Source organism: Aedes aegypti, unplaced genomic scaffold (genome assembly GCF_002204515.2).
Source record: "Aedes aegypti strain LVP_AGWG unplaced genomic scaffold, AaegL5.0 Primary Assembly AGWG_AaegL5_hic_scaff_233_PBJ_arrow, whole genome shotgun sequence".
Lineage (NCBI taxonomy): Eukaryota > Metazoa > Arthropoda > Insecta > Diptera > Culicidae > Aedes > Aedes aegypti.
In genome coordinates, this window is record NW_018735861.1 from 28,122 (window position 1) to 52,886 (window position 24,765).

The 24,765-nt window shown below is 36.0% G+C and overlaps 1 protein-coding gene across 1 annotated transcript in view; it reads left to right on the forward strand.

Annotated features, from left to right (window-relative positions):
• The window catches only part of LOC110681009 (roundabout homolog 1-like), a gene marked incomplete at both ends in the record, with an annotated part of 53,336 nt that overhangs the window by 16,475 nt on the left and 12,096 nt on the right, over positions 1–24,765 (forward strand). Inside the window, 2 exons of the mRNA XM_021856774.1 lie at positions 22,999–23,265; positions 23,796–24,086. Of these exons, the coding sequence (XP_021712466.1) occupies positions 22,999–23,265; positions 23,796–24,086 (558 nt within the window). The remainder of the gene's footprint in view (positions 1–22,998; positions 23,266–23,795; positions 24,087–24,765) is intronic.

Sequence of the window (24,765 nt, forward strand, 5' to 3'; positions counted from 1 at the left end):
AAACTGTTCCCAATTACTTCGCAAACTGCCTAGACAAACACCGTGAGTAGTTTTGTCTCAAGGGTTTATGTTACCCCAGATTCCCTAACTACTAGAGCGATGAATGTCACTCTGGTGATGATGAGTGCAAGCTTGAGTATTACAGGGCTTCAGTTTAATTAAGCTTTTCTTCCTAATTGAGTGATGCGCAGTTCATAACGAGCGGCAAAGTAACGATTGGTGGTTGTAGAGCAATTTACGGTTCGGTGTGAATGATCCCATTCCAAAGCGACAGATGATGAAACTGTTCGCCAACTCGAGTTGCATTTTTTTTAGCATCATGTTTAATTCTAGCATATTCAAATGAGTTTCACCATCTGTTGTACCCCTTTCAACTATTTTTTGTCTAATTAGAGCACATTGATGCCTCATGTTTGCTGCCTGAGTATGTAACAAAGTTTACAGCTTTGCGCTAACCCTTCTACAGTAGAGAAATCTGGCAAAATATAGCATGTTTCGGTATTTCATAACCACTTTGTGCCACAAATGCCAACAGTGGGGTCATGACACCAAATTTTACTTCATGGATGCTAAATGTATGATTCGTGGAGGTTCTTCTCGCGCTAAGGAACTCTGTTCTGAAAATGAAGATACCAAAAAATGTGCATGTACAAACTGCGAGGACAACAATAAGTTTAACTTTTGGGATTACCCTATACGCAGACGAATTGTGGAGGTTTGTGCCAGGAAGATAAAAGTGAACGGCAATTGTACTCGTAACTCTGTAAGCAGAGTCTCCAAACAGTTTACATTCTGCAGTTAACGATCGATTTATCACTATCATTGGATAACTACTAAAACAATACTTTTCAGTACTATTTTTTCTACTATTGATCCCTTTACGATCCTTGTTTGGACCCGTGCCTTCGATTTTTCGTTGCACCCGTTGGCGAAAGCTAGCGGTGGTAATCCTTCTTGGATTCCGTCTTGGGAAAAAACCTCTTAGAAGGTCTCGTCGTGTTTCGTTTATTCACTAAACATGGTTGCAACTACAAACAAAAGGAAGGGTGAATCTTTAAAATCACAACTTCCTTCCAAAAAAGTGGGATTTAAAACTGACCCTGAACGTGGAAATAATGGAAGAATGCACGTTTCTCCGGAATGCGAACTTTCTTCCAAGGGTGAAATGGATAATGTTAATGGTTGCATCGAAATGAGCAATCAGTTCGATGATCTAGACAAATTTTCCGAACATCAAATCGAAGCAGCCTCTAGCCCAGGCTCTTTGATTCAAGTGAAGAAGCAAATAGTGCTGCCTATCGTGGTCAGTTGATCCGAATTTGCGGGATTCAGGCGAGAGATCTTGAACTCCATTAGTGGAATTAAGGTCTCCTTCCAAATAGCAAAGAAAGGAGACTGTCGCGTTTTGCCGGAAACTCTTAAAAATCTCGAACTTCTTCTCAAACATCTTGAAAAGAAGATGCACATTTTTTTTACTTATGACGACAAAACTGAACGTTTGTTCAAAGTAATCTTGAAAGGTCTCTCAAGTGACTTTAAGTCACCTGAAGAGATAAAAAATGAAATAAATGATTTACTTGGATTTTCCCAATCCAAGTAATCATTATGAAAATGAGAACTGAATCTGGCATTGTTCGGAAAGGGTTTTCTTAAGAATACTATTTAGTTCACTTTAACAAAAAAGATCTAAATATTAAATATTTATTAAAGCTAGAAAAAGCTAGACTTATGTTCGATGTCCGTGTGATATGGGAACATTTCCAGAAACCTGGAGGAAATTACCAAAACCACACTCAGTGCCGTCGGTGCCAAAAGTGGGGTCATGGTACAAAACATTGCCGCATGGTTGCTAAATCTATGATTTGCTGAGGTTCTTCTCACGCCAAGGACGTCTGTCCAGTGAAGGAAGATACCTATATGCTCGAATTGCGGGGGCAATCATAAGTCAAATTTTTGGGCTTGCCCTTCGCGTAGGCGAGTCGTCGAGGCTCGTGCCAGGCAGATGAACAGTAATATCCGTTACGATTACGGTTGTTTCCGGAATTTGCCTGGTAGAGTATCGAACAATGCTCATTTTTCAGTTAACGATTGTTTTGATTAGGAATCATACTCATCAGGTAGATCATAATCATGCTCATTCACAAACTAATTTTAATCCGTAGGGGAGCCGTTGGAATCTTTTAATTTCGAATGTATCTACCCAAGGAAAATCCTTTGCCGATATCGTAGCAGGCAACTTAAACTCCTCCCCTATTCATACTATGAGTACCCATTCTACTTATTTCAAATCAAATGGAAAAAACCCTGCCTTGTCGTCTACCGAAAATTCTAACGGAAATCATCAAATGTACCCACTTCAAGTGATGTGTCTGACTCTGATTTTAATTTTCTAACTGAACAATTCAATCAAATGATGGATGCAATCATCAAAGCCACCACTATGACTGAAGCAGTCAAGATGGTGTAAAATTTACTAATCAAATTGTTATTGGATTACGTTTATCTAATGGATCCAATAAATAAAAATTTAATTTTTTTAAATTGGAATGCTCGTTCTTTGAATGGTAAAGAGGACGAGCTGTTCAATTTTCTTACAGCTAATAACGTGCTATATGCTATTATAACTGAAACATATTCAAAACCTGGATCCAAACTAAAAAAGATTCGAACTTTTTTGTTTATCGTAATGATCGACTTGATGGGGCATGTGGGGGAGTTGCAATCATCATTCAAAAGCGTATAAAACATCAACTGTTTTCGTCATTTGAAACTAAAGTTTTTGAAACTTTAGGTGTTTCTGTTGAAACACAGTCTGGTAAATATACTTTCATAGCTGCCTATTTGCCTTTTCAATGCTCTGGACAGCAAGTTAATTTGCTCCAAACTGACTTGCGAAAATTGACTCGCAATAAGTCAATTTTTTTTGTCATTGGTGACTTTAATGCCAAACATCGGTCATGGAATAATTCTCAAAGTAATTCCAACGGCAGAATTTTATTTGATGAGTGCTCTTCAGGATATTTCTCAATTCAATACCCTGATAGCCCTACATGTTTTTCCTCTTCTAGAAATCCATCTACGATTGACTTGGTCTTAACTGACTCTAGTCATCTTTGTAGCCTATTAGTTACTCATGCTGATTTTGATTCTGATCATGTCCCTGTTAAGTTTCAAATATACCATGAAGCGATTCTCAATCCTACCAGCTCCACTTTCAATTATTTACGAGCCAACTAGAATATATATGAAACATATATTGATTCTAAATAAAACTTGATATTGACAATGCTCTTGAAACTTTAACTTCCATTATTGAAGCCAGGAGCATTGCAATTCCAAAATCTGAAGTGAAATTTGCATCCGTGATCATAGACTATGGTCTTAAACTCTTGATCCATCTTAAAGACGTGAGAAGAAGGTAATTTAAACGCACTCGCGATCCTGCTATCAAAAATTAAATGGCAGGATTTACAGAAAGAAATCAAGAAACGTGTTTCACAATTAAGAAACAAAAAATTAGAAAACAAGATTTCTCAATCGGACCCTGGCTCTAAGCCCTTTTGGAAATTATCTAAAATTAAAAAAAAAACCTCAGAAGCCAATATTGGCATTGAAAGAGGAGTACCAATTATTACTAACAAATTTCGAAAAAGCTCAAAAATTTGCTATGTAGTTTGAAAGCGCGCACAATTTTAATTTAGAACTTACTAGTCCAATAGAAAATGAAGTTACTCAGGACTTCGAAAACGTTGTCAATCAAGAGAACGTTTTCAAAATTCCTGGGAGACTGAATTGGATGAAGTGAGAACTATTATCAAAAAACTTCCAGAAAGTAGCTTATCATTCTTAGTTGATATATAAAACAAAAGTTTTCAATTAGCATATTTTCCTTAATTGTGGGAAAAATACTAAGGTTGTACCAATTTTAAATCCAAACAAAAATCCTGCAGAAGCTTCTAGCTATCGTCCAATCAGTTTGCTTTCCTCCATCAGTAAACTTTTTGAAAACGTCATTTTGAGCAGAATGATAGCCCACATCAACGAAAATTCAATTTTTGTCAATGAACAGTTCGGATTCCGCCATGGACATTCGACCACTCATCAACTTTTTCATGTAACAAATTTGATTCGTTCCAACAAATCTGAAGGCTATTCTACTGGTCTTGCTCTTCTAGGCATAGAAAAAGCATTCGACAGTGTTTGGCATGAAGGCTTGATGGTGAAATTAAAAAAAAAACTTTAATTTTCCAACATACATTGTAAAATAATTCAAAGTTATCTGTCAAATCATCTGATCTGAAAGACTTCCTGTAAGAGCTGGGGTCCCTCAAGGTAGCATTTTGGGACCAATATTATACAATTCCTCTACATCTGATTTACCTGAGTTACCTCAGGGATGTCAAAAATTCTTGTTTGCGGATGACACAGGCCTCTCCGCTAAAAGACGAAGTCTGCGTGTCATCTGTAGTCGATTGCAAAACAGTTATGTTAAATGTTATATGTCTCTTATTAATAGAAAATTAAAACATTGTCTTAAGAACAAGCTTTTGGTATTAAAACAAATTTTCAGGCCAGCCATGTTGTATGCTGTACCAATAGCTATTGTAATACCAGGAAGAAAGCTCTGCAAAGAATTCGAAATAAAATTTTGCAAATGATTCTGAAGCTTCCTGCCTAGTATAGTACCAATGAGTTACATAGAATATCCAATGTTGAAACATTGGAACAAATGTCAAATACAATCATTAATAATTTCAGGCAAAAATCGTAACAATCTTCTATTGCCACGATTAATGCGTTATATGTTTAGGTTAAGTCAGGTTAAGTATATTCAAAGCGTTTTTTTTCTCTTATAAGCAGGTGAATTCAACTCACCTGTAAAAAATCTGAACTGCTACGGCAAATGAAATGTAATATGTTGTTAACAAAATGTTAATAAAATCTTAAATTTGTTTTACCAAATTAGGATGATAGTGTTGTCTCATAACACAAATCACCTAGATATAAGAAATGAATGTAATGTTCTTAATGACACTAATAAAAAAAAATCGATTAACCAACAATCATACCAATCACTGTATAAATTTTATTAGTGCTCATCAACAAGCTATTTTTTACTATCAACGCAGTGAACTCGCATGGAGCTACAAATACCAATGTTATTATGGGTACACATAATTCCAGTTCTATCTCTTCATCAACAAAACATTCCCAAAATTTACCTACTTCTTGTGCTATGTTGATTTTTCATCTGAACAGTTACAACAAATGGTTGATGCAATGTTTTAAATTGCTAAATCAAGACAATTCTTCGACGTTTAATATTAGGTTTCAAATTTAAATTGTTCAAAAGTTAAGACGAAGATAAGCTAAAAGTTTTATTGTAACACAAATATGGAGTATTTTGCTACTTAAAAAAAAAAGTTTAAGATATTCTTCGCAACATGCAAAACACTTCCAAATAAAAGCACTAAGTACTTTTCATAACCATATTAATAATAAAAGAACCCAATTGCTTAAACCATTATCACCCGAAGGGTTTTTCACCTTCTATTGACCATTTTGCAATCAATCATAGGATTACAGGAAAGTGAACCTACACACATCTGGCGGCAGTAGCAAGGCAAAATCAATTTCGCTTAATACATCTCAAGAGTCAATTTGAGATAAACAATCATCGGTAAACCGCTTAGTTCTTCACCGAGGAGCAATCCATGTGTGGTGTGGTTTCGGTGCATGTTGGTATCTATCTATCTATCTATCTACCTACCTTTCCGTCGCATATCGTTCATTGTTCTGCCGAGCTTCTGTCGGTTCACTTTTTCCCAGAGCTATCTATCGTGCGCTCTTCCAGCAAAATCAACAACAACATCAAGGGCCATCATTTTGCTCCCGGTTCAAATTTAATCAACTGACAGTCATCTCCGCACTGCACTGCCACACTGAACTGGCGTCTATATTCGCCCTCTGGAGCACTGGCTAGCGGAGTTTGGGGCAAGTGTGTTAAGCACACTTTGACGAGTTTAACAGTATTATACCTTATAAGTCTGAGTACAATGTTTAAAATATTATGAAAATTGCTATACATTTTTCCTCGTATTCTTATCGATTTTTGTATGCAGTTTGGTCTCAAATTCCAAACAGACTAATATTCCCGGAAATCGGTTTTTGTATGGCGACTTGGTTTGAATGTTTCGTTGAAATATGTCATCAAATTTCCAATCGCAATTCAATTTTATTGTATTTGAATCTAGTTTATACTTTGGGATACGTAATGGTTTTGTAGTTGAAACCTGGAAAAGGACAATTTAGAAAGGCCTTATTTTCAAGCTTTTTTTTTCAATGATTTATTGAAAAATAAACTTCTAGCTCCAGGAAGTTTTTTTTATGACATCTGTACTGCCCTTCTACGCTTACATGTCCCATGATCTATGTAAACCTTATGGACCACGGGACAAATGTGCGTAGAACGGCAGTGTAGATAACTTCAAAGAATACTACATTAACATTTTTATATTGATATTCCCAGTACAGGCTGAGATATTTCAGATTACGCTTTGGCCTAATGTCCCCCGACGGCGGTACATGTTATATTCTATATTGAAAATTGGTGTGCTATTCGTTTTTGTTTACGGGCTCAAGTTAATTTATCTAAGATATTACTGACTATTTCCCAACCTGTTGAAGAAACACGATTACTCTTCCATGATAATACTGATTCCATGATAACACAGATAATCTACCGAATTTCGACAAAAAATGGCAAAAACATAACGGCGAAATAGTATTTATCTGAGAGAGAGGAGACAGCTCACTGACAGTTGGCATGTTTTCTTGCCTTCTTTGACTTCTTTTTTAAATACTTAGGTTGTGCACAACGGTCAGATGAACTTATTTTGGTCAAAATCATATTCCCTTCTTGTTGTTCATTATGAAAAAGGATATGAATATAAAAAAAAATCAATAGCAGTTTTGCAAAACACAACTATATTTAAGTTTTTAACTTTTTTAAATGTGCAATCATCGAAAATCACCTAGAAATTTTGATTAATTTTACTTGAATTTTGACGGTTTTTCACTCTTTGCCCTTCAAATGTGCCGGTTTTCCAATGACAGTTGATGACAGGTTCCCGTAACTTTTCGAAGCTCGCAATCTAAGCCAGCTGTCTTCTCTCTCTCAGGTATTTATGTTTATCTTTCTCACACATTATATAACTAAGTGACCTAATGGTAAAACTATTGATAACAATCAACTAACTATTGATTTCCAGTAAAAAAAAAGTTTGAAGTGATTTAGAATATTTCAGTTATTTTAAACATTTTCTATTCAAGTACTTTTTCTAGAAACGTCATTTTGGCGACGCAATTCTTGCTGAACAGAACTATGATAATTTAAGTATCAACTTTGAAAAAGTATCGAAAACATAAAATCAAACTATTGAATCAATAAGGCTTCTATCTTTAATAACGTTTCAAAAAGTCCTAAGTATTGAAGACAATAAGTGAGGTTATCTTCAGATCCAAGGTTTAAAGATTCACTTTTCTTTTGGCTCCTTTGCAAACAAATATTTTTTGTACATTTATTGTAGGAAATATTGATTAAGTCAATCGATTCTTTAATTAAATTCATATTAAAGAATGTACGCAAAATATCAGTTTGAATTCCTTGATATTTATAATGAAAAGTAGACATTTTTCTCTACTTTTCATTATAAATATTAAGGAATTCAAACTGATATTTTGCGTACATTCTTATAAACTGAAATATAATTTAATTTATGAATCTGATAATTGTTTGCATTATTAAGGCAAAAAAGTGTCGTAATAAGTAAATATTTTTTATCATTTGTTTGCTAAAAGGGTTAATGCAACTAACGACTTAAGAATTTCGAAAGCAAAAGTGAAAAACACAAGAATATTAAGAGAAACACATCATATTCACAATTGGCACTGGATTCCTCGAAGAATAACTTAAGGAATTCTTCTAGTGAGGTCTACAAAGATCTCTTCAGTTGGCAGCGATATATAATGCTTTAATTATCATCCTTAATTTATCGGTTGGCAGCTATTACATATTTTCCGACAGTCTTAGCTCTATTGAAGCTTTAAAATCAATAAAACCACAAAATGCAACATATTTTATTATTGAAATAAGAAAACTATTGAATACATTAACAATGCGCTCTTTCAGCATCACTTTCATATGGATACCATCGCATTGCCTCATCAATGGTAATGAAAGGGCAGATATTTTAGCCAAAAGAGGTGCCATAGTAGGTGAAATTTTTGAATGAAAAATTTATTTTTGGGAGTTTTTTCAAACATGTCGTCGGAAAGCAATTGCTGAATGGCAAAGATCTTGGGATGAAGGATCTATGGGACGTTACTTATACGGTTTTGCACCAAAAATATCAAAAAAAATCATGGTTTAAAGATTATAATCTGACTAGGGACTTTATTAAGGTTATTTCTAGACTAATGTCGAATCATTATAGATCTTACGCTCACCTTAAGCGTATTGGTTTAAGTGATACTAATTATTGTGACTGTGGTGAAGGATTTGAAGATATAGAACACGTTGTTTGGGTATGTTCTAAATATGAAGTAAAAAGACAAGAATTGATTGATTCCCTTCCTGTTTTATGGAAACCACCCAACGCAACAGTCCGCGATGCTCTGTTTTCTCGCAATCCCAATTTCCTAAATCCTATATATAAATTTCTAAAAGCTATTGACTTTCCTATCTATTTTTTGTCTTTAACAGTGAATTACTACTACCTGCGACTTGAGTAATTGACGGATGTCTTAAGCCACATATCAAACCGATTCCGTTTCCTCAAATTTTCCTTAAGCCACCATTTTGAACTGCACGACGCCTCCAATAATACCATTGAGCTGATCATCACGATCTCATCTGAGCAACTTCACAAATCCATTGAGAAGATGGAGTGACAAGAGAACCGTCCTACGATGCATCCCAAGCCCCGAGTTTAGAACTTCTAACTTGTCGTGAAAGCATGACAAGATGTAGAAGCTAAACAAAATTAATACAAAACTGTATATAACGTTATTCAATCGGCCCCTAATACTTTATGGTAAGGGCCTAAATAAAGATAGGTTTGAGGGTTTTATGCCCATAGGAGAAGAGATTTTTTTTCACTCCTACAGGCCTCCCTTATTCCAAAAAAAAAGATCTCTTCAAGTATACTTCTGGGATCTTCTTCAGAAATTGCTCAATTGATTCCACCACCAAATGTCAAGGGTAGTTCGAGTAATTTCTTCGTCATTTGCTCCAGCAAATCAAATCCATGAGCACTACAACACTACTCTTAACTATTTTGATTTCCTCAGTTGTAACTGTAGAAGATCTTACAAAGTTTCCTACAGGTGATCATATTTTCAGGTTTTTTTTATATGGATTCCTTCAAGGATTCATCCACATGTACCCTAGGAATTGATCCAAAAAGTTCTCCAGGGATTATCTGAGGAAACATATTTAATACTCATCTAGGAAATCCTTTTCCACAGTTCGGTTTGTTCTCTCAACCTATCAAGTCGTGAGTGCGTGTTGTTCCTCACCGCAACTTTTTTTTCGCATCGATGAAGTTTAATTGTATGATTGTGAATAGTGTTACATAGTTGGATTGCAGTAGAAAAGATGGAAAGTTTTGAAAATAACAGAAATTGTGTGGATGAACGTGAATAAAATGTGGAAAAGTGATAAATTAAGTTGAGAAAAAATGAAGGTTGAAGGCGTCAGAGCGCTGTTAGTGAGAGTGAAAAAAAAAACATCCGCGGATATAAGCTACTTGTTGTGACGGTTGTAGTGTGTGTGCAGTGGCGAGATCATTATCATCTTCATCATCCATAGATATTGCGCCGTTTGGGTTGAGAGATGACGGAAGAAGTGATTAGGGGGTATGCGTGAAGTATCAGTATGTGGAAATCACGATGAATGCAGCGTGATTACGACACCAGTACCTGGTGTCTAGGAGATGAGGAATTGGAGTGCTTATGGCACGGCAGGCAATTCATAGAAGGCCCGAAGCTAAGTATATTTTCATATTTTTTTAAGTATTAGCGGGCACATCTCCAAAGCGTGTCGCAAAATTACAAATGACTAGTATCATATCGACAAACCCCCGCAACGCTTGCGCCTGCACATCACCATAATCATCATCATCAGCGTCATTAATTTTCCGCTAAAACGTAGATAAACAGAAATCAATTGGTGTGCGTGATAGTTTGCTCGTCTGAATCTCTATTTTCTTTTGCAGAGCTGATGCATGTAGGTAGTTGCTGCAATGTGATGCTCTCTGTTTTGTCGGTTTGATGGTGGTGGGAAGTCAATATCGCTTTCATTCTTTCAGCATTTTTGTATGTTTAGGTACCTTGTCGGCCGGAGAGGCGTAGAATACATATGGACTTATCCACGGTCTTCTTTTATTAGCGATTTTCTTTTTCTTTTCCACTCTAAATGCGGGCCGTGTTAACATAAAACGACATCCGGACCGACATCCAGTGAAGGAATGTTCATCGGATGAACATTGAGGGGATCGTTCATTTTTTGTAAACACGGCCCGCAGTAAAGGTTTTCTTCCCGTTGGAAGTTGCAGCGTGACGTCATCGTAGATTAGTTCATATAGGCATCGTATACAATTTACGGTGGCACTACAATCAAAACAAAATATATGACGTAGGGAAGGAATGGGGCAATCAGTGTTAGCGATTCGTAATTTGGAACGATGCCACATATCTATATTACATATAATGTTTGTTTAAAATATCCAGATTTCACAACACTTTTTTTTGTTTCAGGAGCATATGGAGAAAAAGATTTTCAGGCTTATGCGTAGATATCATATGAACTTTTTTTTCTAATGAAAAGGTACACTTTTATACACCATAAACAAAATAATAATATTTATACCATTTGAATTACAATGATATTTTCAAGTATTCTCAATTTCAGCATTCATAGTATAGGATCACCACGTTGGAAGGAGTTTGTATAAATGTCTTTAATAAAACAGAATGTTGAATTTAAATAGCTGTTTAAACTCACGTGTTGTATGGACACGTTGGAAGCGATAGACCATATTATATCAATATTTACTATTATTTAATTTCGGTTGATTTGGTTTTTATTATATTTTGTTTTACTATAATATATGATGTTTTATATATCATATTACATTATATTGTATTAAGTTATTTCATATTTAAATACTATTTACTAAATAACATATATAATATACTGACAATATAATAGAAGGGACAGAGTACCAAAGCATCATTCAAGTTGCAACAGGACAATGAAATGGAGTTACTGAAGTGACGTGAACTTTGGTTGTACGGTATTGTTATATGGAATAATTACTATATGCCCTGTCCAGCGTATACTTACAGCATTAATCATTTTCAGGATACTGGGTTGGCAGATTATAAATACTATATTATATTACATAATGTTTCGTTATATTATATTATGCTTTATTATATTATATTTTATTATGTTTTACATATATCATATTATTTTTATATCATATAATATTATACTATATAACATTGACAATATACGGGGAAGGGAGGGAGCATCAGGGCATCATTGAAGTTGCAACTGGACAATGAAGTGGAGTGCCAATCGGAGTCAGGAGGAAGAATGTTAGTCGCTAGCGATCAACACTTTTCTCTCCAACAGTTGTAATCGATTTGACGCGCCCTTCTATTAACAAACCATCCCGTGGAAAGCTCGACAAGTACTGCAAATTCCAATACTCAATCTGTTGGATCACACTGTTGGAAGGAGATTCTCTACCTCCCGCGGGTTTCGCGTAAGTGTCTCTGCTTACGGGTCCGCCACCTCCCTTTTGGCCCTTCATACAGCAGTATGTTGAAATCAGGTTGGTAATGAAATTTGACCTTACTGTTGAGTGGAACCGCAAGCAGAGCAAGACTCAAGCAAGGATGGTGGCTACCTACATACATACATACATACATCTAGGAAATCCTTTTCCAATTTGACATGGGACTCTTAATTAAGCTCCTTCAGAAATTTATCTAGAGATTTCTCCAACTTATAATGTGAAATAACTCCTGCATTTCTTCTAAATTTCTCGTGTATTTTCAAGTAAAATCTTCATGGTTTCTTCAAAAAATCATTTGAAGTTTCACAACAGCTCAAACTACAGTGAATATTCCATAAATTCCCATAATCCAAGCATTTTATTTACGAAACCCTCAGGAGCCCAGGAATTCTTTCACATAATTTCGTGGGAATTCTTCAAGGGTTAAGGTACCCCGGGGCAAGTGAGAATCCGGGGTAAGTGGAGCGTTTCGTCATAGCTCAACTAGTAAAAGTTTTTCATGGGGGTATTCTTCTAGAAAGTTGAAGATACAAGGAATGTATTGAAGTTGACAAGGAATGTATTTAGTACTAGACATATTGTTATTTTTTACCATCTGGTTCATGTAACAGTTGTCAGTTCAGCGCCAGTTTCATTTTGCATGACAAATTGTGACACGTTTCACGTCTTGCATTGACTCGCAAAAAATAAATGTGTTTTAAATCGAATTTCCATCAGTCAGCTTTAATTTTAGGTATTATTACAAGCTGCTAACGATAAACCAGTATTTTGTTTTTATTTCATATGAAATTTTCGATGGTCTATATTACCCCAAAATATATTTGTACCTGGGGTAAGTTGGACCTATCAAAACAAAAACCAGAATCAAAACTTTTCGTGCACGTTTCATACATTTTACTGAAGAGTAGCACTAAAACATTCAAACAAATGATTTTTATAAAAAAAAAGATCAACCTAAACTTACGTAATTGCATAAGAGGGAGAAGAAAAGTGTTATTATTCTTTATTTTTTTTTTTTTTTAAATACGTCTTCAAAATTGAACAAACACACAGCTGAAATTTGAAATGCATCATGAGAACGATTACTTTCTATGTTATTTGAACTTTATTTGTTATTTCTACCAAATTAAGTAGTGATGGAAGACAATTCCATCCCATAAAGTGGTTTTCTGCCATGCATATAAATAATAACAAAACATATTTATAATTTCGTCAATTATTGATTTTTTATGTGCTACATTTTAATTAACAACTTATAAATTATATATTTTGAACCTGTTGAATTCCTCTTTACGCTTTTATTGAGGAACTTCCAGTTAATATTAAATGTGAGGTGACATACTATTAAATAAAAAGTTTCTTCCTAAAACGTAACATATTTTATGGTTGATCCCTTATGTACATCAAATATGTACTTAAAATTAAAAATCTATGACTTATCAATCCTATTATTGTAATGGTTGACTTAGTGATGTGGATTGATGCATGAAACTGGATGTGTCCCACTTGCCCCGCTTAGCGAGGTAACTGCGTCCATTGGCTCATTCTAAAACTTTCTTCCAAGGTTTTCACAATTTCGAAATTATTCGATTATACACCAGCAAATATGTTGCCTAAACGTGATTGTGTTGATGGATTTGAAAAATATTGACATTTGAAAATTTTATTGAACAATTTGTTTGAACTATCGTTTTTTTCGTTCCCACTTGCCCCGCGGTACCTTACTTTTAAATTTAATCAAGTTTCATCAGATGTTACTTTGGCATTTCTTTCTGAAAAATCTCCCGGATTAAAAAAAAATCATCAATAATTTCTGAAAAAAAACCCTTGGTCCTTTTTTTGGAGATATTCCTGAGAAAATGACTTGGGAAAAAGTTTTAAGTCATCTTTGGGATATTAAGAATTTCTATAATAATCCCTGAAGGAATCTTAAACGGGAATTTTGGTGGAAGTTTTGAAAAATCGATGGTTTAAACCATTAGATACATTCCTGGAGTATTTATGATGGTAACTTCTATGGTTATCCTTAGAAAAATTCTATGTTTAATTTTTGAAGATACTCAAAACGTTAGGATTGAGAAGATAATGAAAATCACAAAATGAACTCTTGAAGAAGTTCTTTTTTTTTTATTTATTTTAAGCAAACCTTAGGCAAATTTAATGTTTTTTAACCCGCTTTTAGGCCTAGGTGAAAGAAAAAAAAAATCTAAAACTGTTACCGCTCAGCGAATGCATAACGGATTTCAATTATTTTGCATCAGTGTGAACCTTTTGAGAAACGATTGAATTGGATATCTATGTGCCCTGCATTTGATTCTTCATTTTCAGATTTCCGGGACGTTTCAAATTCACTCTAAAGTGGTCAATTTGTATCGTAACATCTGTGCCCAGCCAATGGAGACGCAATTTAGTGAACTTATATGTTTCATCTCTACTTTTCGAGAATTGAAACGGTTTTGTATCTAACAAACTGGTTCTTTAGGACATAAACTCCGAGTTGCTACATCCGGTACATTCTAAACGGTACAAGACTCTTTATTTATAATGTTGTATTTCATATCTTTATGATTTATGCACATTAAAATTAGAGTCCGCGGCTGCACAGCAAAGTTATGCTGAAGATGTCTAGGGTCGATTCCCGTTCGGTCCAAGATCTTTCGTAATGGAAATTTGCTTGACTTCCCTGGGCATAGTGTATCATCGTACCTGCCACATGATATACGAATGCGAAAATGGCAACTTTGGCAAAGAAAGCTCTCAGTTAATAACTGTGGAAGTGCTCATAAGAACACTACGCTGAGTAACCGGCTCTGTCCTAGTGGGGACGTTAATGCCAAGAAGACGTAAGGCCGTGTTCAGTGTCGTGTACTAGACACGAGAGAGGAATTTTTGAGAAGTTTAAAACTAATACTTTAAGAATTCATTTTCATTTCAAGTGGCATGAGAAGACGTGAAAGTAACATTATGATACACATCAAATTGATAGGTCTGCTAAGCTTTGGACAGAGCTAGCGAGCAAATTCACAAGGTGGCATACTTGCCCCAAATTCCGCTACCTGCACATACTGTTAGTTTATCAGTCGTGTTGATGATCATAGGGCTGCACATTCCACTTGCTCCCTGTCGGTCATGTACAACACGAACATTTTTGTGCGCCCTCCGGTGCAAACCAGATGATGCTCCGAAGTGGATAAAGCTTCTAATTTACAAGTGACTTCTTGCCGGGGAACACTAGTCCCATGTTGGTGAAATGCTTGGGCACAGTGGTCCTATCTATAGAGATATGCTATATTTTACATAAATTATAAAGTAAAGTATTATTTGCATGATAATATACACTAAATTTTGATAGGAAATGAGCTCATAACATAGTAAGCTTTAATAATCCCGTGTATTATTTTTTGCAAAATTCAGGCAAAGCATGAAATTTGGAGCAAGCAAATTTCACTTACATTATATTATATTATATTCTATTATGAGATTAATCATAATTCGAACCACTATGCCAAACCAATCCGGTTCGCCGGGGATTTCTTTGAATGGGCTCTCCAATTTAAAACCAACCAACCGATGTAGACGCTTTTCCAAAAGATCTCCACACGCAGTAAACCCCCATCCGGACACCGGGAAGAAAGATCGAAACCGGCTGATAGAGCCAACTATTACATGACCATTTATCTCCTGCTGACAAGGAATTAAGAATCGAAGAATACACGGCAAATAAACTGAATGGATGTTTGCCTTTTCCCTATCGTGGAATCCGCTTTCAGCGCACCCTTAAGGCTCGACGCTCTACTAAAGGGTTGCACTTAGACACTTCGGAATCTGTTTGCTATCGGGTTAAAGAAGATGGGATGAGAACGGTACTTGTCCATTGATTTCTATTTTTTTTTGTTCAATAAAGATTGAAAAATAAATCGATTTCACTGTTGTTGTCGTCGATGACCATACAAAGGAAGACATCGGTGTTGCAGATTTTGTTTATTATTGAGATTCTTGCAGCTGATAATTGTTCATTACTTTTCGGTTGAGCAAGGTGGGGCAATATTCAGCACTAATACAATAGCCTCAAGCACCAAAATATGACTTAACCACTGGTGTACTAAACTAACACGGTCGAAGAATTTTGACACTAGAGCGGGTCCAGATCACGTGGGGAGCATACGGGAGCGTGCCCCGCTCAAGTGTCACAATTCTTGGACCGAGTGAATTAGGACACCGATGGATTTGACCATATTGCCGTGATCAGAAATGTCATAGCACGTTTGGTTTTAGAAAAATTGGCTGTTGATACACTGGGGAACACGTTTTTGTCTAGAGTACCAAAATTCCGCTATTTACTCAATAAATATTGCTGAATCTATTACCGTTTTCAAAAATATCATAGCACGTCTAGTTTTTAAGATATTCACTGTTGAAAATGCATTTTTTTCTATTTCAGACAACTTGCATGCAAGTCTGCCAGCTTGCATGGCAATTTGCTTAATTTGTCACACAATTCAAACTTCATGGGTAAAATAATACTTATCAACAAAGTTCATAACACTTTCGATGGTAAAAAGCAGTGATGGAAAGTGGCGAACACTTCTTCTGAACTGGAACAAAAACAAAATCAAACGCTCCCGGGCGTCAGAGTGCTGGTTTACTCGCATCTGTCGGCTTCCGAGTAACCGAAGCTAAAAGTGATTCGCGAACGTGTTCGGAGCTGTTCAGAGTCATATTTTGCTTTTGGGAAAAAAGCTTCTTCCCCTCCGATATATATGGTTTTCAAGGGCATTTGACTACAAACTAGTAGTTAACTGTCGATATGATGGTTGTACAATTAATTTGTCTGTCAAAACCATAATAAATCACATCTTGCTCGGTTACTCGCGAGTAAACGCTCCCGAGCTTCTTCTTTTGACATGTTCTCCCGAGTAGACGGGTGCGGACTTACTCACACTTAGGCAGTTCCCGAGTCTGTGATGTTTGTTATGCGTTGGTATACACTCGTGAGCTGCTTCGTGATGCGAACTTTTCCAGCACTGGTAAAAAGTTATTTTTTTGTGGTTCAGAAAAGTCTTGTGTTTTGCCATAGAAGAGGAACGACGAATTTTGTATGGAGACTGCAAGCATGTTGAAAAAATCGATTCAATTTAAATTTTGTCGTGTAATTTCAACTAAGTTATATCTAAATTGAAAGTTTCAGTCCTATTTTGCATGCTTGATGGATTGGATTATTAAAAAGTTTGATAAATCACACTTCAGATCTCATGTAAACATCAATAAAACCAGTGTTTTATACAATTTTGGTGACCTGTAGCTAAAAATTGTGACGTTCTGGAACATTTCTGAGAACGGCATCAGATTCAGTGACCCAAAATCATTTGACACATAAATTGATCCTTGAGACACGCAAAAATGACATTTCTGTTACGCTGTGCAATGCATTATTTATTCTTTTAAACCGACTTGCATGCAAGTAAATCAGCTTGTATGCTGATTTATGTGTTCAATTTTAAATTGACACAATTTTAGCATTTTCGAAACGCTTACAAACAATCTGTTCTACGATCACTATTTGATGTAGTTTTGAATAGTTGACCACTTATCTTTGACAGCCTAGTTATCATAGAACTTGAATACGGTCTCAAATCTCTTAGCGAAAAGCATTTTCACAAACTGGGACCATTTTGTAATCTAAGTCAGAAATTTCCATATAACGTTAAACGCCTAGAAATATGCAATGCCCTACAAATGTTCGTAGGGTAGAAGTACCAATTATGGCTATAGCACCAATTATGGCAATAGTGGGAACAAAAAGAGATTTTTCTTATTGTTTCACTAGAATATAACGGCTTATATTCATAGGAATGATAAACCTATTTGTTTTTGATGGTAACTAAACCTTGATAAGAACATTCGTGCAATAAGCTTCGAAAAATGAACATTTGAAAATTTTGCCTCACACATATGTCACCTTCTTAGCAGTTTGCTAAAGGACACCACTTACGAAATGTATGTTTTCATCCGGAAAAACTGCTTCAACCGAATAATGTATGTTGCCTAGTAAGAAAAAATGAATAAATTTAGCTGGTGAGCTATCATATCTACTGTTTTAAGCTGGAAATCGTGTTATTTCCACTATGTCGATAACTGGTACAAGGAGTGTATGAGAGCCCAATTATGGCGATACTCTGGAGGCAGTTTGTTTACATTTTTTGATCAGTGAAATAAAAGAAGTAAAGCTGTTTTATTGGTGACTTCCACGACGGGAAGGTTCAGTAAGGCATTATCTTCATGTTTTGTACTCAATTGCTAAGATTTTTCAATCACACGTTCGAAAATGTTTGCAAGCGGTAGATGCTAATTTCATGGTAGAGGGGGGTTTTCAGTGACACTCGATTTTTGAATTTTCCCTCTTTTTTCCTTTAAATTAGGCGCTGAAAAGGTACTGTGAGTTTATTAATGCTGTTTTGCATCATAATTTGCGTTTTCACTACATTTCGACTCCTTTTCGAAAATTAATTTGCTCTCATGAACCCATTGCAATAAATTGATTTAATTTGTATTTAACACAAAAATTTTGGAAAATTCTATGAGCAATCACTTCATTACATATCAGCGTTGTATTATCATTCGCTTTGGATGACGTTTGAATTCATTTCGTGCAAATATTCGATAGTCCATAATTGGGACATTTTTATGTCGAATGCTAGGAAAGCTATTGCCATAATTGGTACAAAGACAACGCTTTTTAAAACATTTTTTTTAGAAGCTTAAAGTCAATTTAGTACTAAAACTGTTTAATTCAACTGCTTCGCAAGGCTTCAAACTAGTAATTAACACAAACAAGTCATGCTTACGTTTTAGGAACGCGGTTAAAACTTGATTTTTATCCGTACTGTTGACATATTGCATCCATAATTGGTACACCTACCCTAATTCATTCAATTTTGTTCGATTCATACTCCATTATCAAAGTTACCCCAAAACAGAAAACCGACTTTCGATTATATGAAAAATGATATATCCATTCAGAATAAATCTTTTGGCAATCTATCAACTGCAATCGATAGCTAGGATGCCAGTACTTGTTTTAAAAATATAAATTATAATTCTTTGAAACAGCATGCATAAATATTCAAGTTTTCTTCGAAAAAACTATCAAAGTTACCCCGTTTTACGGTACTGAATAATACAAAACAACAAAGTTGTTATAATTTCGTTACTAAAAAGTTTATGTCTATATGAAAGAAACAACGAATTTTGTATGGAATCTGCAAGCTAGATAAAAAATTCGAATAAATTTATATTAGGTACATCGGGCAATTCTAATCAAACTATGTCTCAATCAAAAGTTCAAAGCCGCGGTTCAAGGCTCCCCCAAATCTACGCGACTTTTTACGGCGACAGCGACAAATAATCGTCGCGATTTCGTTGTTGTGTCGCTGCAAGCACTCTTCTATGGAACCATCTTGACTAACGCGACGCGAATCGCAGAAAAATCGCGTCGCTGTGGCTAAGACGCGCTCATCATACAGTGCATGCAGCGAAACATCAGCGAAATCACTACGATTGCTTTTCGCTGTCGCCGTAAAAAGTCGCGTTGATCTGGGGGAGCCTTCAATCTTTGGTGCAAATCTTCGATTGCATCCAAGGCTCAGAACGATGACACAAACGAACAGACAGAAAACAGGTAAGGGGCTGTCCATTAATTATGTAAGGGTTTATAGGGAGAGGGGGGTTTTATGATTTCTTACGCGCCATACAATTTATTTTTAATTTCCATACAAAAAATCTTACCATGGGGGGAGGGGGGGTTGAAAACCCCCGAAAATTGTCTTACGTAATTAATGGATCGCCCCTAATATTCACGTTTAGCAATTTCTACTTATCGTGTCTTATAGTATGATATAGTAAAATCCTTGGTTTTTTCATAAAGTTACCGCTAAATGTTATTTGAAGTATTGATCTTAGTTGATCTGCTTAAATAAAATTATTATTCAAGCCTCAAGGGTTTCGCGATTTTAACCAAGAAGTTCCATATATGATCGTAGAAATTTATCCGCGTGGATTTCAACCGTTCCCCGTTCAACTGCTTTGTGCCATTATTTGAACCATAGTTTGAACCGAAGTACACATGTACCAGGTTCGGTTTGAAACACTGGTACAGAGACGAAGCGCGTTTGCGGTTCAACACAAGTTGCAAGATTCAAACCAAAGTTCACTTCGTTCACTGAACACTATTCCTAGAACACTGGTTATGCTTGTAGAAGTTAAGGCTTGTAATACAAAGAATTCTGTTTGCTGACGACATCAAAAGAAATTCAAAGAATTCTTTTTGCTGACGACATCAAAACTGTTGTAGTTGTTCGTTGCGAGAACGATTATCTGATGCTACAACATCTAATCAACGTTTTTTGCGAATGGTGCGATAGGAACTTCGTCACCATAAGTGTTCAAAAATGCAACGTTATCAGTTTTCACCGCAAGCAAAAGCCAATTATCTTCAACTATACCATTGATGATCTGCCACTACATCGTGTAGATACTATTCGAGACCTAGGTATCACGCTAGATTCAGCTCTAACTTTTAAGCCCCATTATCTGGACACTATCGCCAAAGCTAATACACAGCTCGGATTTATGTTCAAAATTGTGGATGAATTCCGTGACCCTACCTGTTTCAAAGCGTTGTACTGTTCCCTTGTGCGTTCCATCATAGAGTTCGGATCCGTCATCTGGTGCCCATACCAAAGGGTTTGGATAATGCGACTAGAGACCGTACAAAGAAAATTTGTGCGCTACGCCCTTCGGCATCTGCCGTGGAGAGACCCCACAAGTTTGCCACCATATGAACATCGGTGTCAACTGTTGAGTATTGACACTCTTGAGAGCAGAAGGTCTACAGCTCAATCAGTGTTTGTAGCTAAAGTTTTGGTAGGCGAAATTGATTCACCTGAAATTATTGCCAATCTGTCAGTTTATGCACCAGAACGGCCACTCCGTACAAGAAGTTTCCTACATCTCCCTGCTCGGACAGTTAATTACGAATTACATGACCCTATTCGACATATGGCAACACGCTTCAACGAGCACTATCACCTCTTCGATTTCGGCTTGAAAACTTCTACATTTCGACAACGGATTGAACGAGTGTTACGCGAAGAAGAACGGGATGATAATTGATATTTGTTTGACGTATTTTTAAAGTGTTAGAATTAAGTTATTCGTTGTCTTTGTCTTCACTATGCGTTTCAAATAGTCGATTTTTTTTTAACTTTAATTGTTCATTTAGACACATAGTCAGATTAATCAACATACAGTCATCCCTCCATGAGTCGATGTTCCATTACTCGATATCGACTCATGGAACCATACTAAAAACATAAAATCATGGTTACTATGATGGTCCCCTCAATCAGCTTTCCAAAGAATAGCTGTTCCATGACTCGATATTTCCATGAGTCGATGGTCCCTTCAATATCGGTTCATGGAGGTTTGACTGTATATACAAATACAAATACAAATCCTTGAAGAATCAAGAACATCAATACAAAACTCCGTTCACTTATAAGAAGAATTGAGTTATCTCATAACTAAATGCAACTGCTTACGCTTGTAGATCCTAGGATCTATATTCCGTGATATCCTTGAAGTACCTAGAACTGCTAATGAATCAGTACAAAATTTCGTTAACTTACATGTAGGATTCAGATTATATGCTATAACTTAAAATTACAACTAGAGTACTCGTCACACTTGTAGATCCTAAGGCCTGTTTTACATGGAATTATTGAAGAACCAAGAGCATCAGTACATATCGGTACATTGATCCATTTACTTATATAAAGAAGTAAGGTTTTTTTTGCCATAACTAAATAATACCAATATACAACTGCTTACGTTTGTAAATACTCAGGCATATATTCCGTGGAGTCCTTGGAAATCCAAGAACATCGACACAACTCAATGCAATACTTCGTTTAATAATATAGATATATAGGGGCCTGTGCCATATGAAAAACATCTATTGATAATTGGTTACGCTTGTAGATCCTTAGGCCTATATTCGATCCGTACAAATTAATATAATACACCGTTTACTCACATGGTTAGGGGCCTTTGAAGTATTTGAAAACTATTTATTCAATGGAGTCCTTGGAGGACTAAAAACATCCGTACAAGCTAATCAAATATTCCGATGACTTTGAAAAAACTATCGATAGACCATTGATTACGTTCGTAGGTTCTAAGATTTATATTCGATGAAATCTTTGGAGGACCTAGGACATAGGTACAAGTTATAAAAAATATCATCTTACAAGCTGGTAAACTTGCATGCAAGTTTATTGAAATCGATAAATAGTGCATTTTTTATATTCAATATCTTAAAAACCAGACGTGCTACGACATTTTCTAAAAACGGTAATAGATTAGGCAATTCCAAATTTAGTTTATAGCGGTACTTTTAAGCTTGAGACAAAATCTTGTTCCACAGTGTAATAATTTAATCAATGGAGGAAGTATGAAGTGTAGTGATTCAACACATGCCTATCATACCGAGGTCATGAAATCGAATCCCAAGGGGAATCTGAAAGTGTCATCTTATTCCTAACAAAAATAAAACACTCCAATTCGATAGAGGATTATAAATTTCGTAAACTAAAATGTAAAGGAACCAAAGTTGTTTTGAAATTAATTTCAAAGTCATACTAACTCTAGTTCATTATAGTTTTCATTTTTAGCCAAACGGCATTCGACCAAATGATCCTTTCGGCCAGATGGCGTTTAGGCAAATTAAATTAGATCAAATGGAATTCGGCCAAATGACACGAAACCGTTATAAGATCGATAGAGGATAAATAGTTATCTGCTATGAATCAAATGACCAATTTTGAAAAAAAAACTCCTTTTATTCTTGCACTCACACCCACATCCCATAACTGGAACCTTTAAGCTACCAATCGCCATCAAAGCGGATAATTGCGAAGCCATCTTGTAACTGCAGCGTTAGCGTATAGCGAAAATCTATTTTCTTTTCATTTATATTCATTACCTTTGTGTACCTTTTCTGCCGTCGTCTATCATTCCGCTCGGCTGCTCCACGGTGCGATTCCGAAAATGGAACTCGGTCACATCCACCCAGGTAAACGACATGGGAATGCAGCAGTGCCGTTCGACCAAAGTGCAGATCCTTGGCGCACCCCAACTTCGGGTGGATCCTCCCAGTGTAACCGTTTTCCGAGGCGAATCACTGCTCATTCGGTGTCTGTCCCAGGACTCGGATCAACAGTACGGCACCCTCGGGTACAGTTGGACAAAAAACGGTGCTCTCTTCCAATCTGACCCGACCGCCGAAATGTGGGAAGACCTCTATCCGGACGGCAGCATTCTGAAAGTGAAAAATCTCCAGGTAAATGAAGACAAATGGCAAATGGAATTTCCCAGGAAGCGTGCTACTAATGACGAATTCCATTTCAAATCGGTCGGTTGCAGAACTCGACTATCTTCGGTTTGCAGTAAAATTAAGACATATTTTCAGTATGATGAAATAAGTGCTTTCCATAAAAACTTATTGGAATCAACCTAAGTTACTATCAAACGGTTTGAAGAAAATCAATTGGTAAGAACCAAAACCATTTTTCGAAACTGTTTTAAAATCATTCCCCTTTTAAACCATTTTTTTAACCAAAGGTTACAAAACTACATTCTCCCAAAAAAAATTGCATGTGAAAACTCATAGGCCATTTTCAGAAGTTATTCTTGAGCTAAAATGATCGATTTATCTATAGAAAACACTTATTCTTCCCCTACTAAAAACATGTGTAAAAATACTATCCAAATCGAAGATGATCGGGTACGATTTTTAACAATTCAGTTTCATTCTGCATGGAATTCCTCTAATGGGTCCAATTTCATTCCCGATTTTTTGCTCGTTTACAGAAATCTGTTGTCTACACCTGTATCGTATCGAACTCCGTTGCACCGATATCGAAGAGCGTCCACGTGACAGTGGTCGAACCGGGAACTGTTACGTTGTGTCCGAAGATTTCGGACTATGGCGTAAACTGGCCGGCGAGCGCATCAGGGCCAGCAGTTTTGGCCGACTGCCCAGGACGAGGAGAAGGTCAAGCTAAGAGGATCTGCGAGCAGCGAGACTTTGGGCGTCCGGAATGGCTTACACCGGACTTTTCCCAGTGCGTTCCGGACGCTGTCAACGAAATCGAGAGAGAGGTAAGTTTCTGTTAGTTGAGAACCAGTTAAGGGTATGCAATATACTCGATGATTTCGTCAAACACCTTTAGAAACAAAATTTATTGAATTAATCAGAATTAATTGAAGCGATTTTTTTTTTCAATCTCGTTGAAATGAAAATATATCGCAGATAGGGAGCCGGATCCTTTTCTTGACACTTTTGATTCACTTGGGCAGTTATTTTTTTTATTTGGTCACAATATGCGTCGTATTGAAGTGCTTCTTACCGCAAAGTTTCAGACAATTCGGCCGAGAAAAAACCCCCATGCCAAAATGAATCATGGAAGTGCCCAACAGATTCTGCACCCTATTTCTCGATAATAAATGAAATATTACGGAATTATTGACAAAAGATGAGCTGCTATAGTATAACTATATAATATACAGTATAAATTAGTATACTGAATCAGTGATTGTTTTAAACCTTCCCAAATAGTTAAATTTCGGTTCGACATTTACGATCAATGCATTTCAGTAGATATTGACGTCATAATCCCGGTATTACAGCGATTCAACTCATTTGTAATTCCGTGAAATGATTCTATAATATGAAAATAGTAATAAATAATTAAATTTCAACAAAAAAATCCATTTGATAAAAGTTTACGATATTGCTGCGCACGGAAAACAGTTGCTGGTATGGGAAATTGTCAAAATG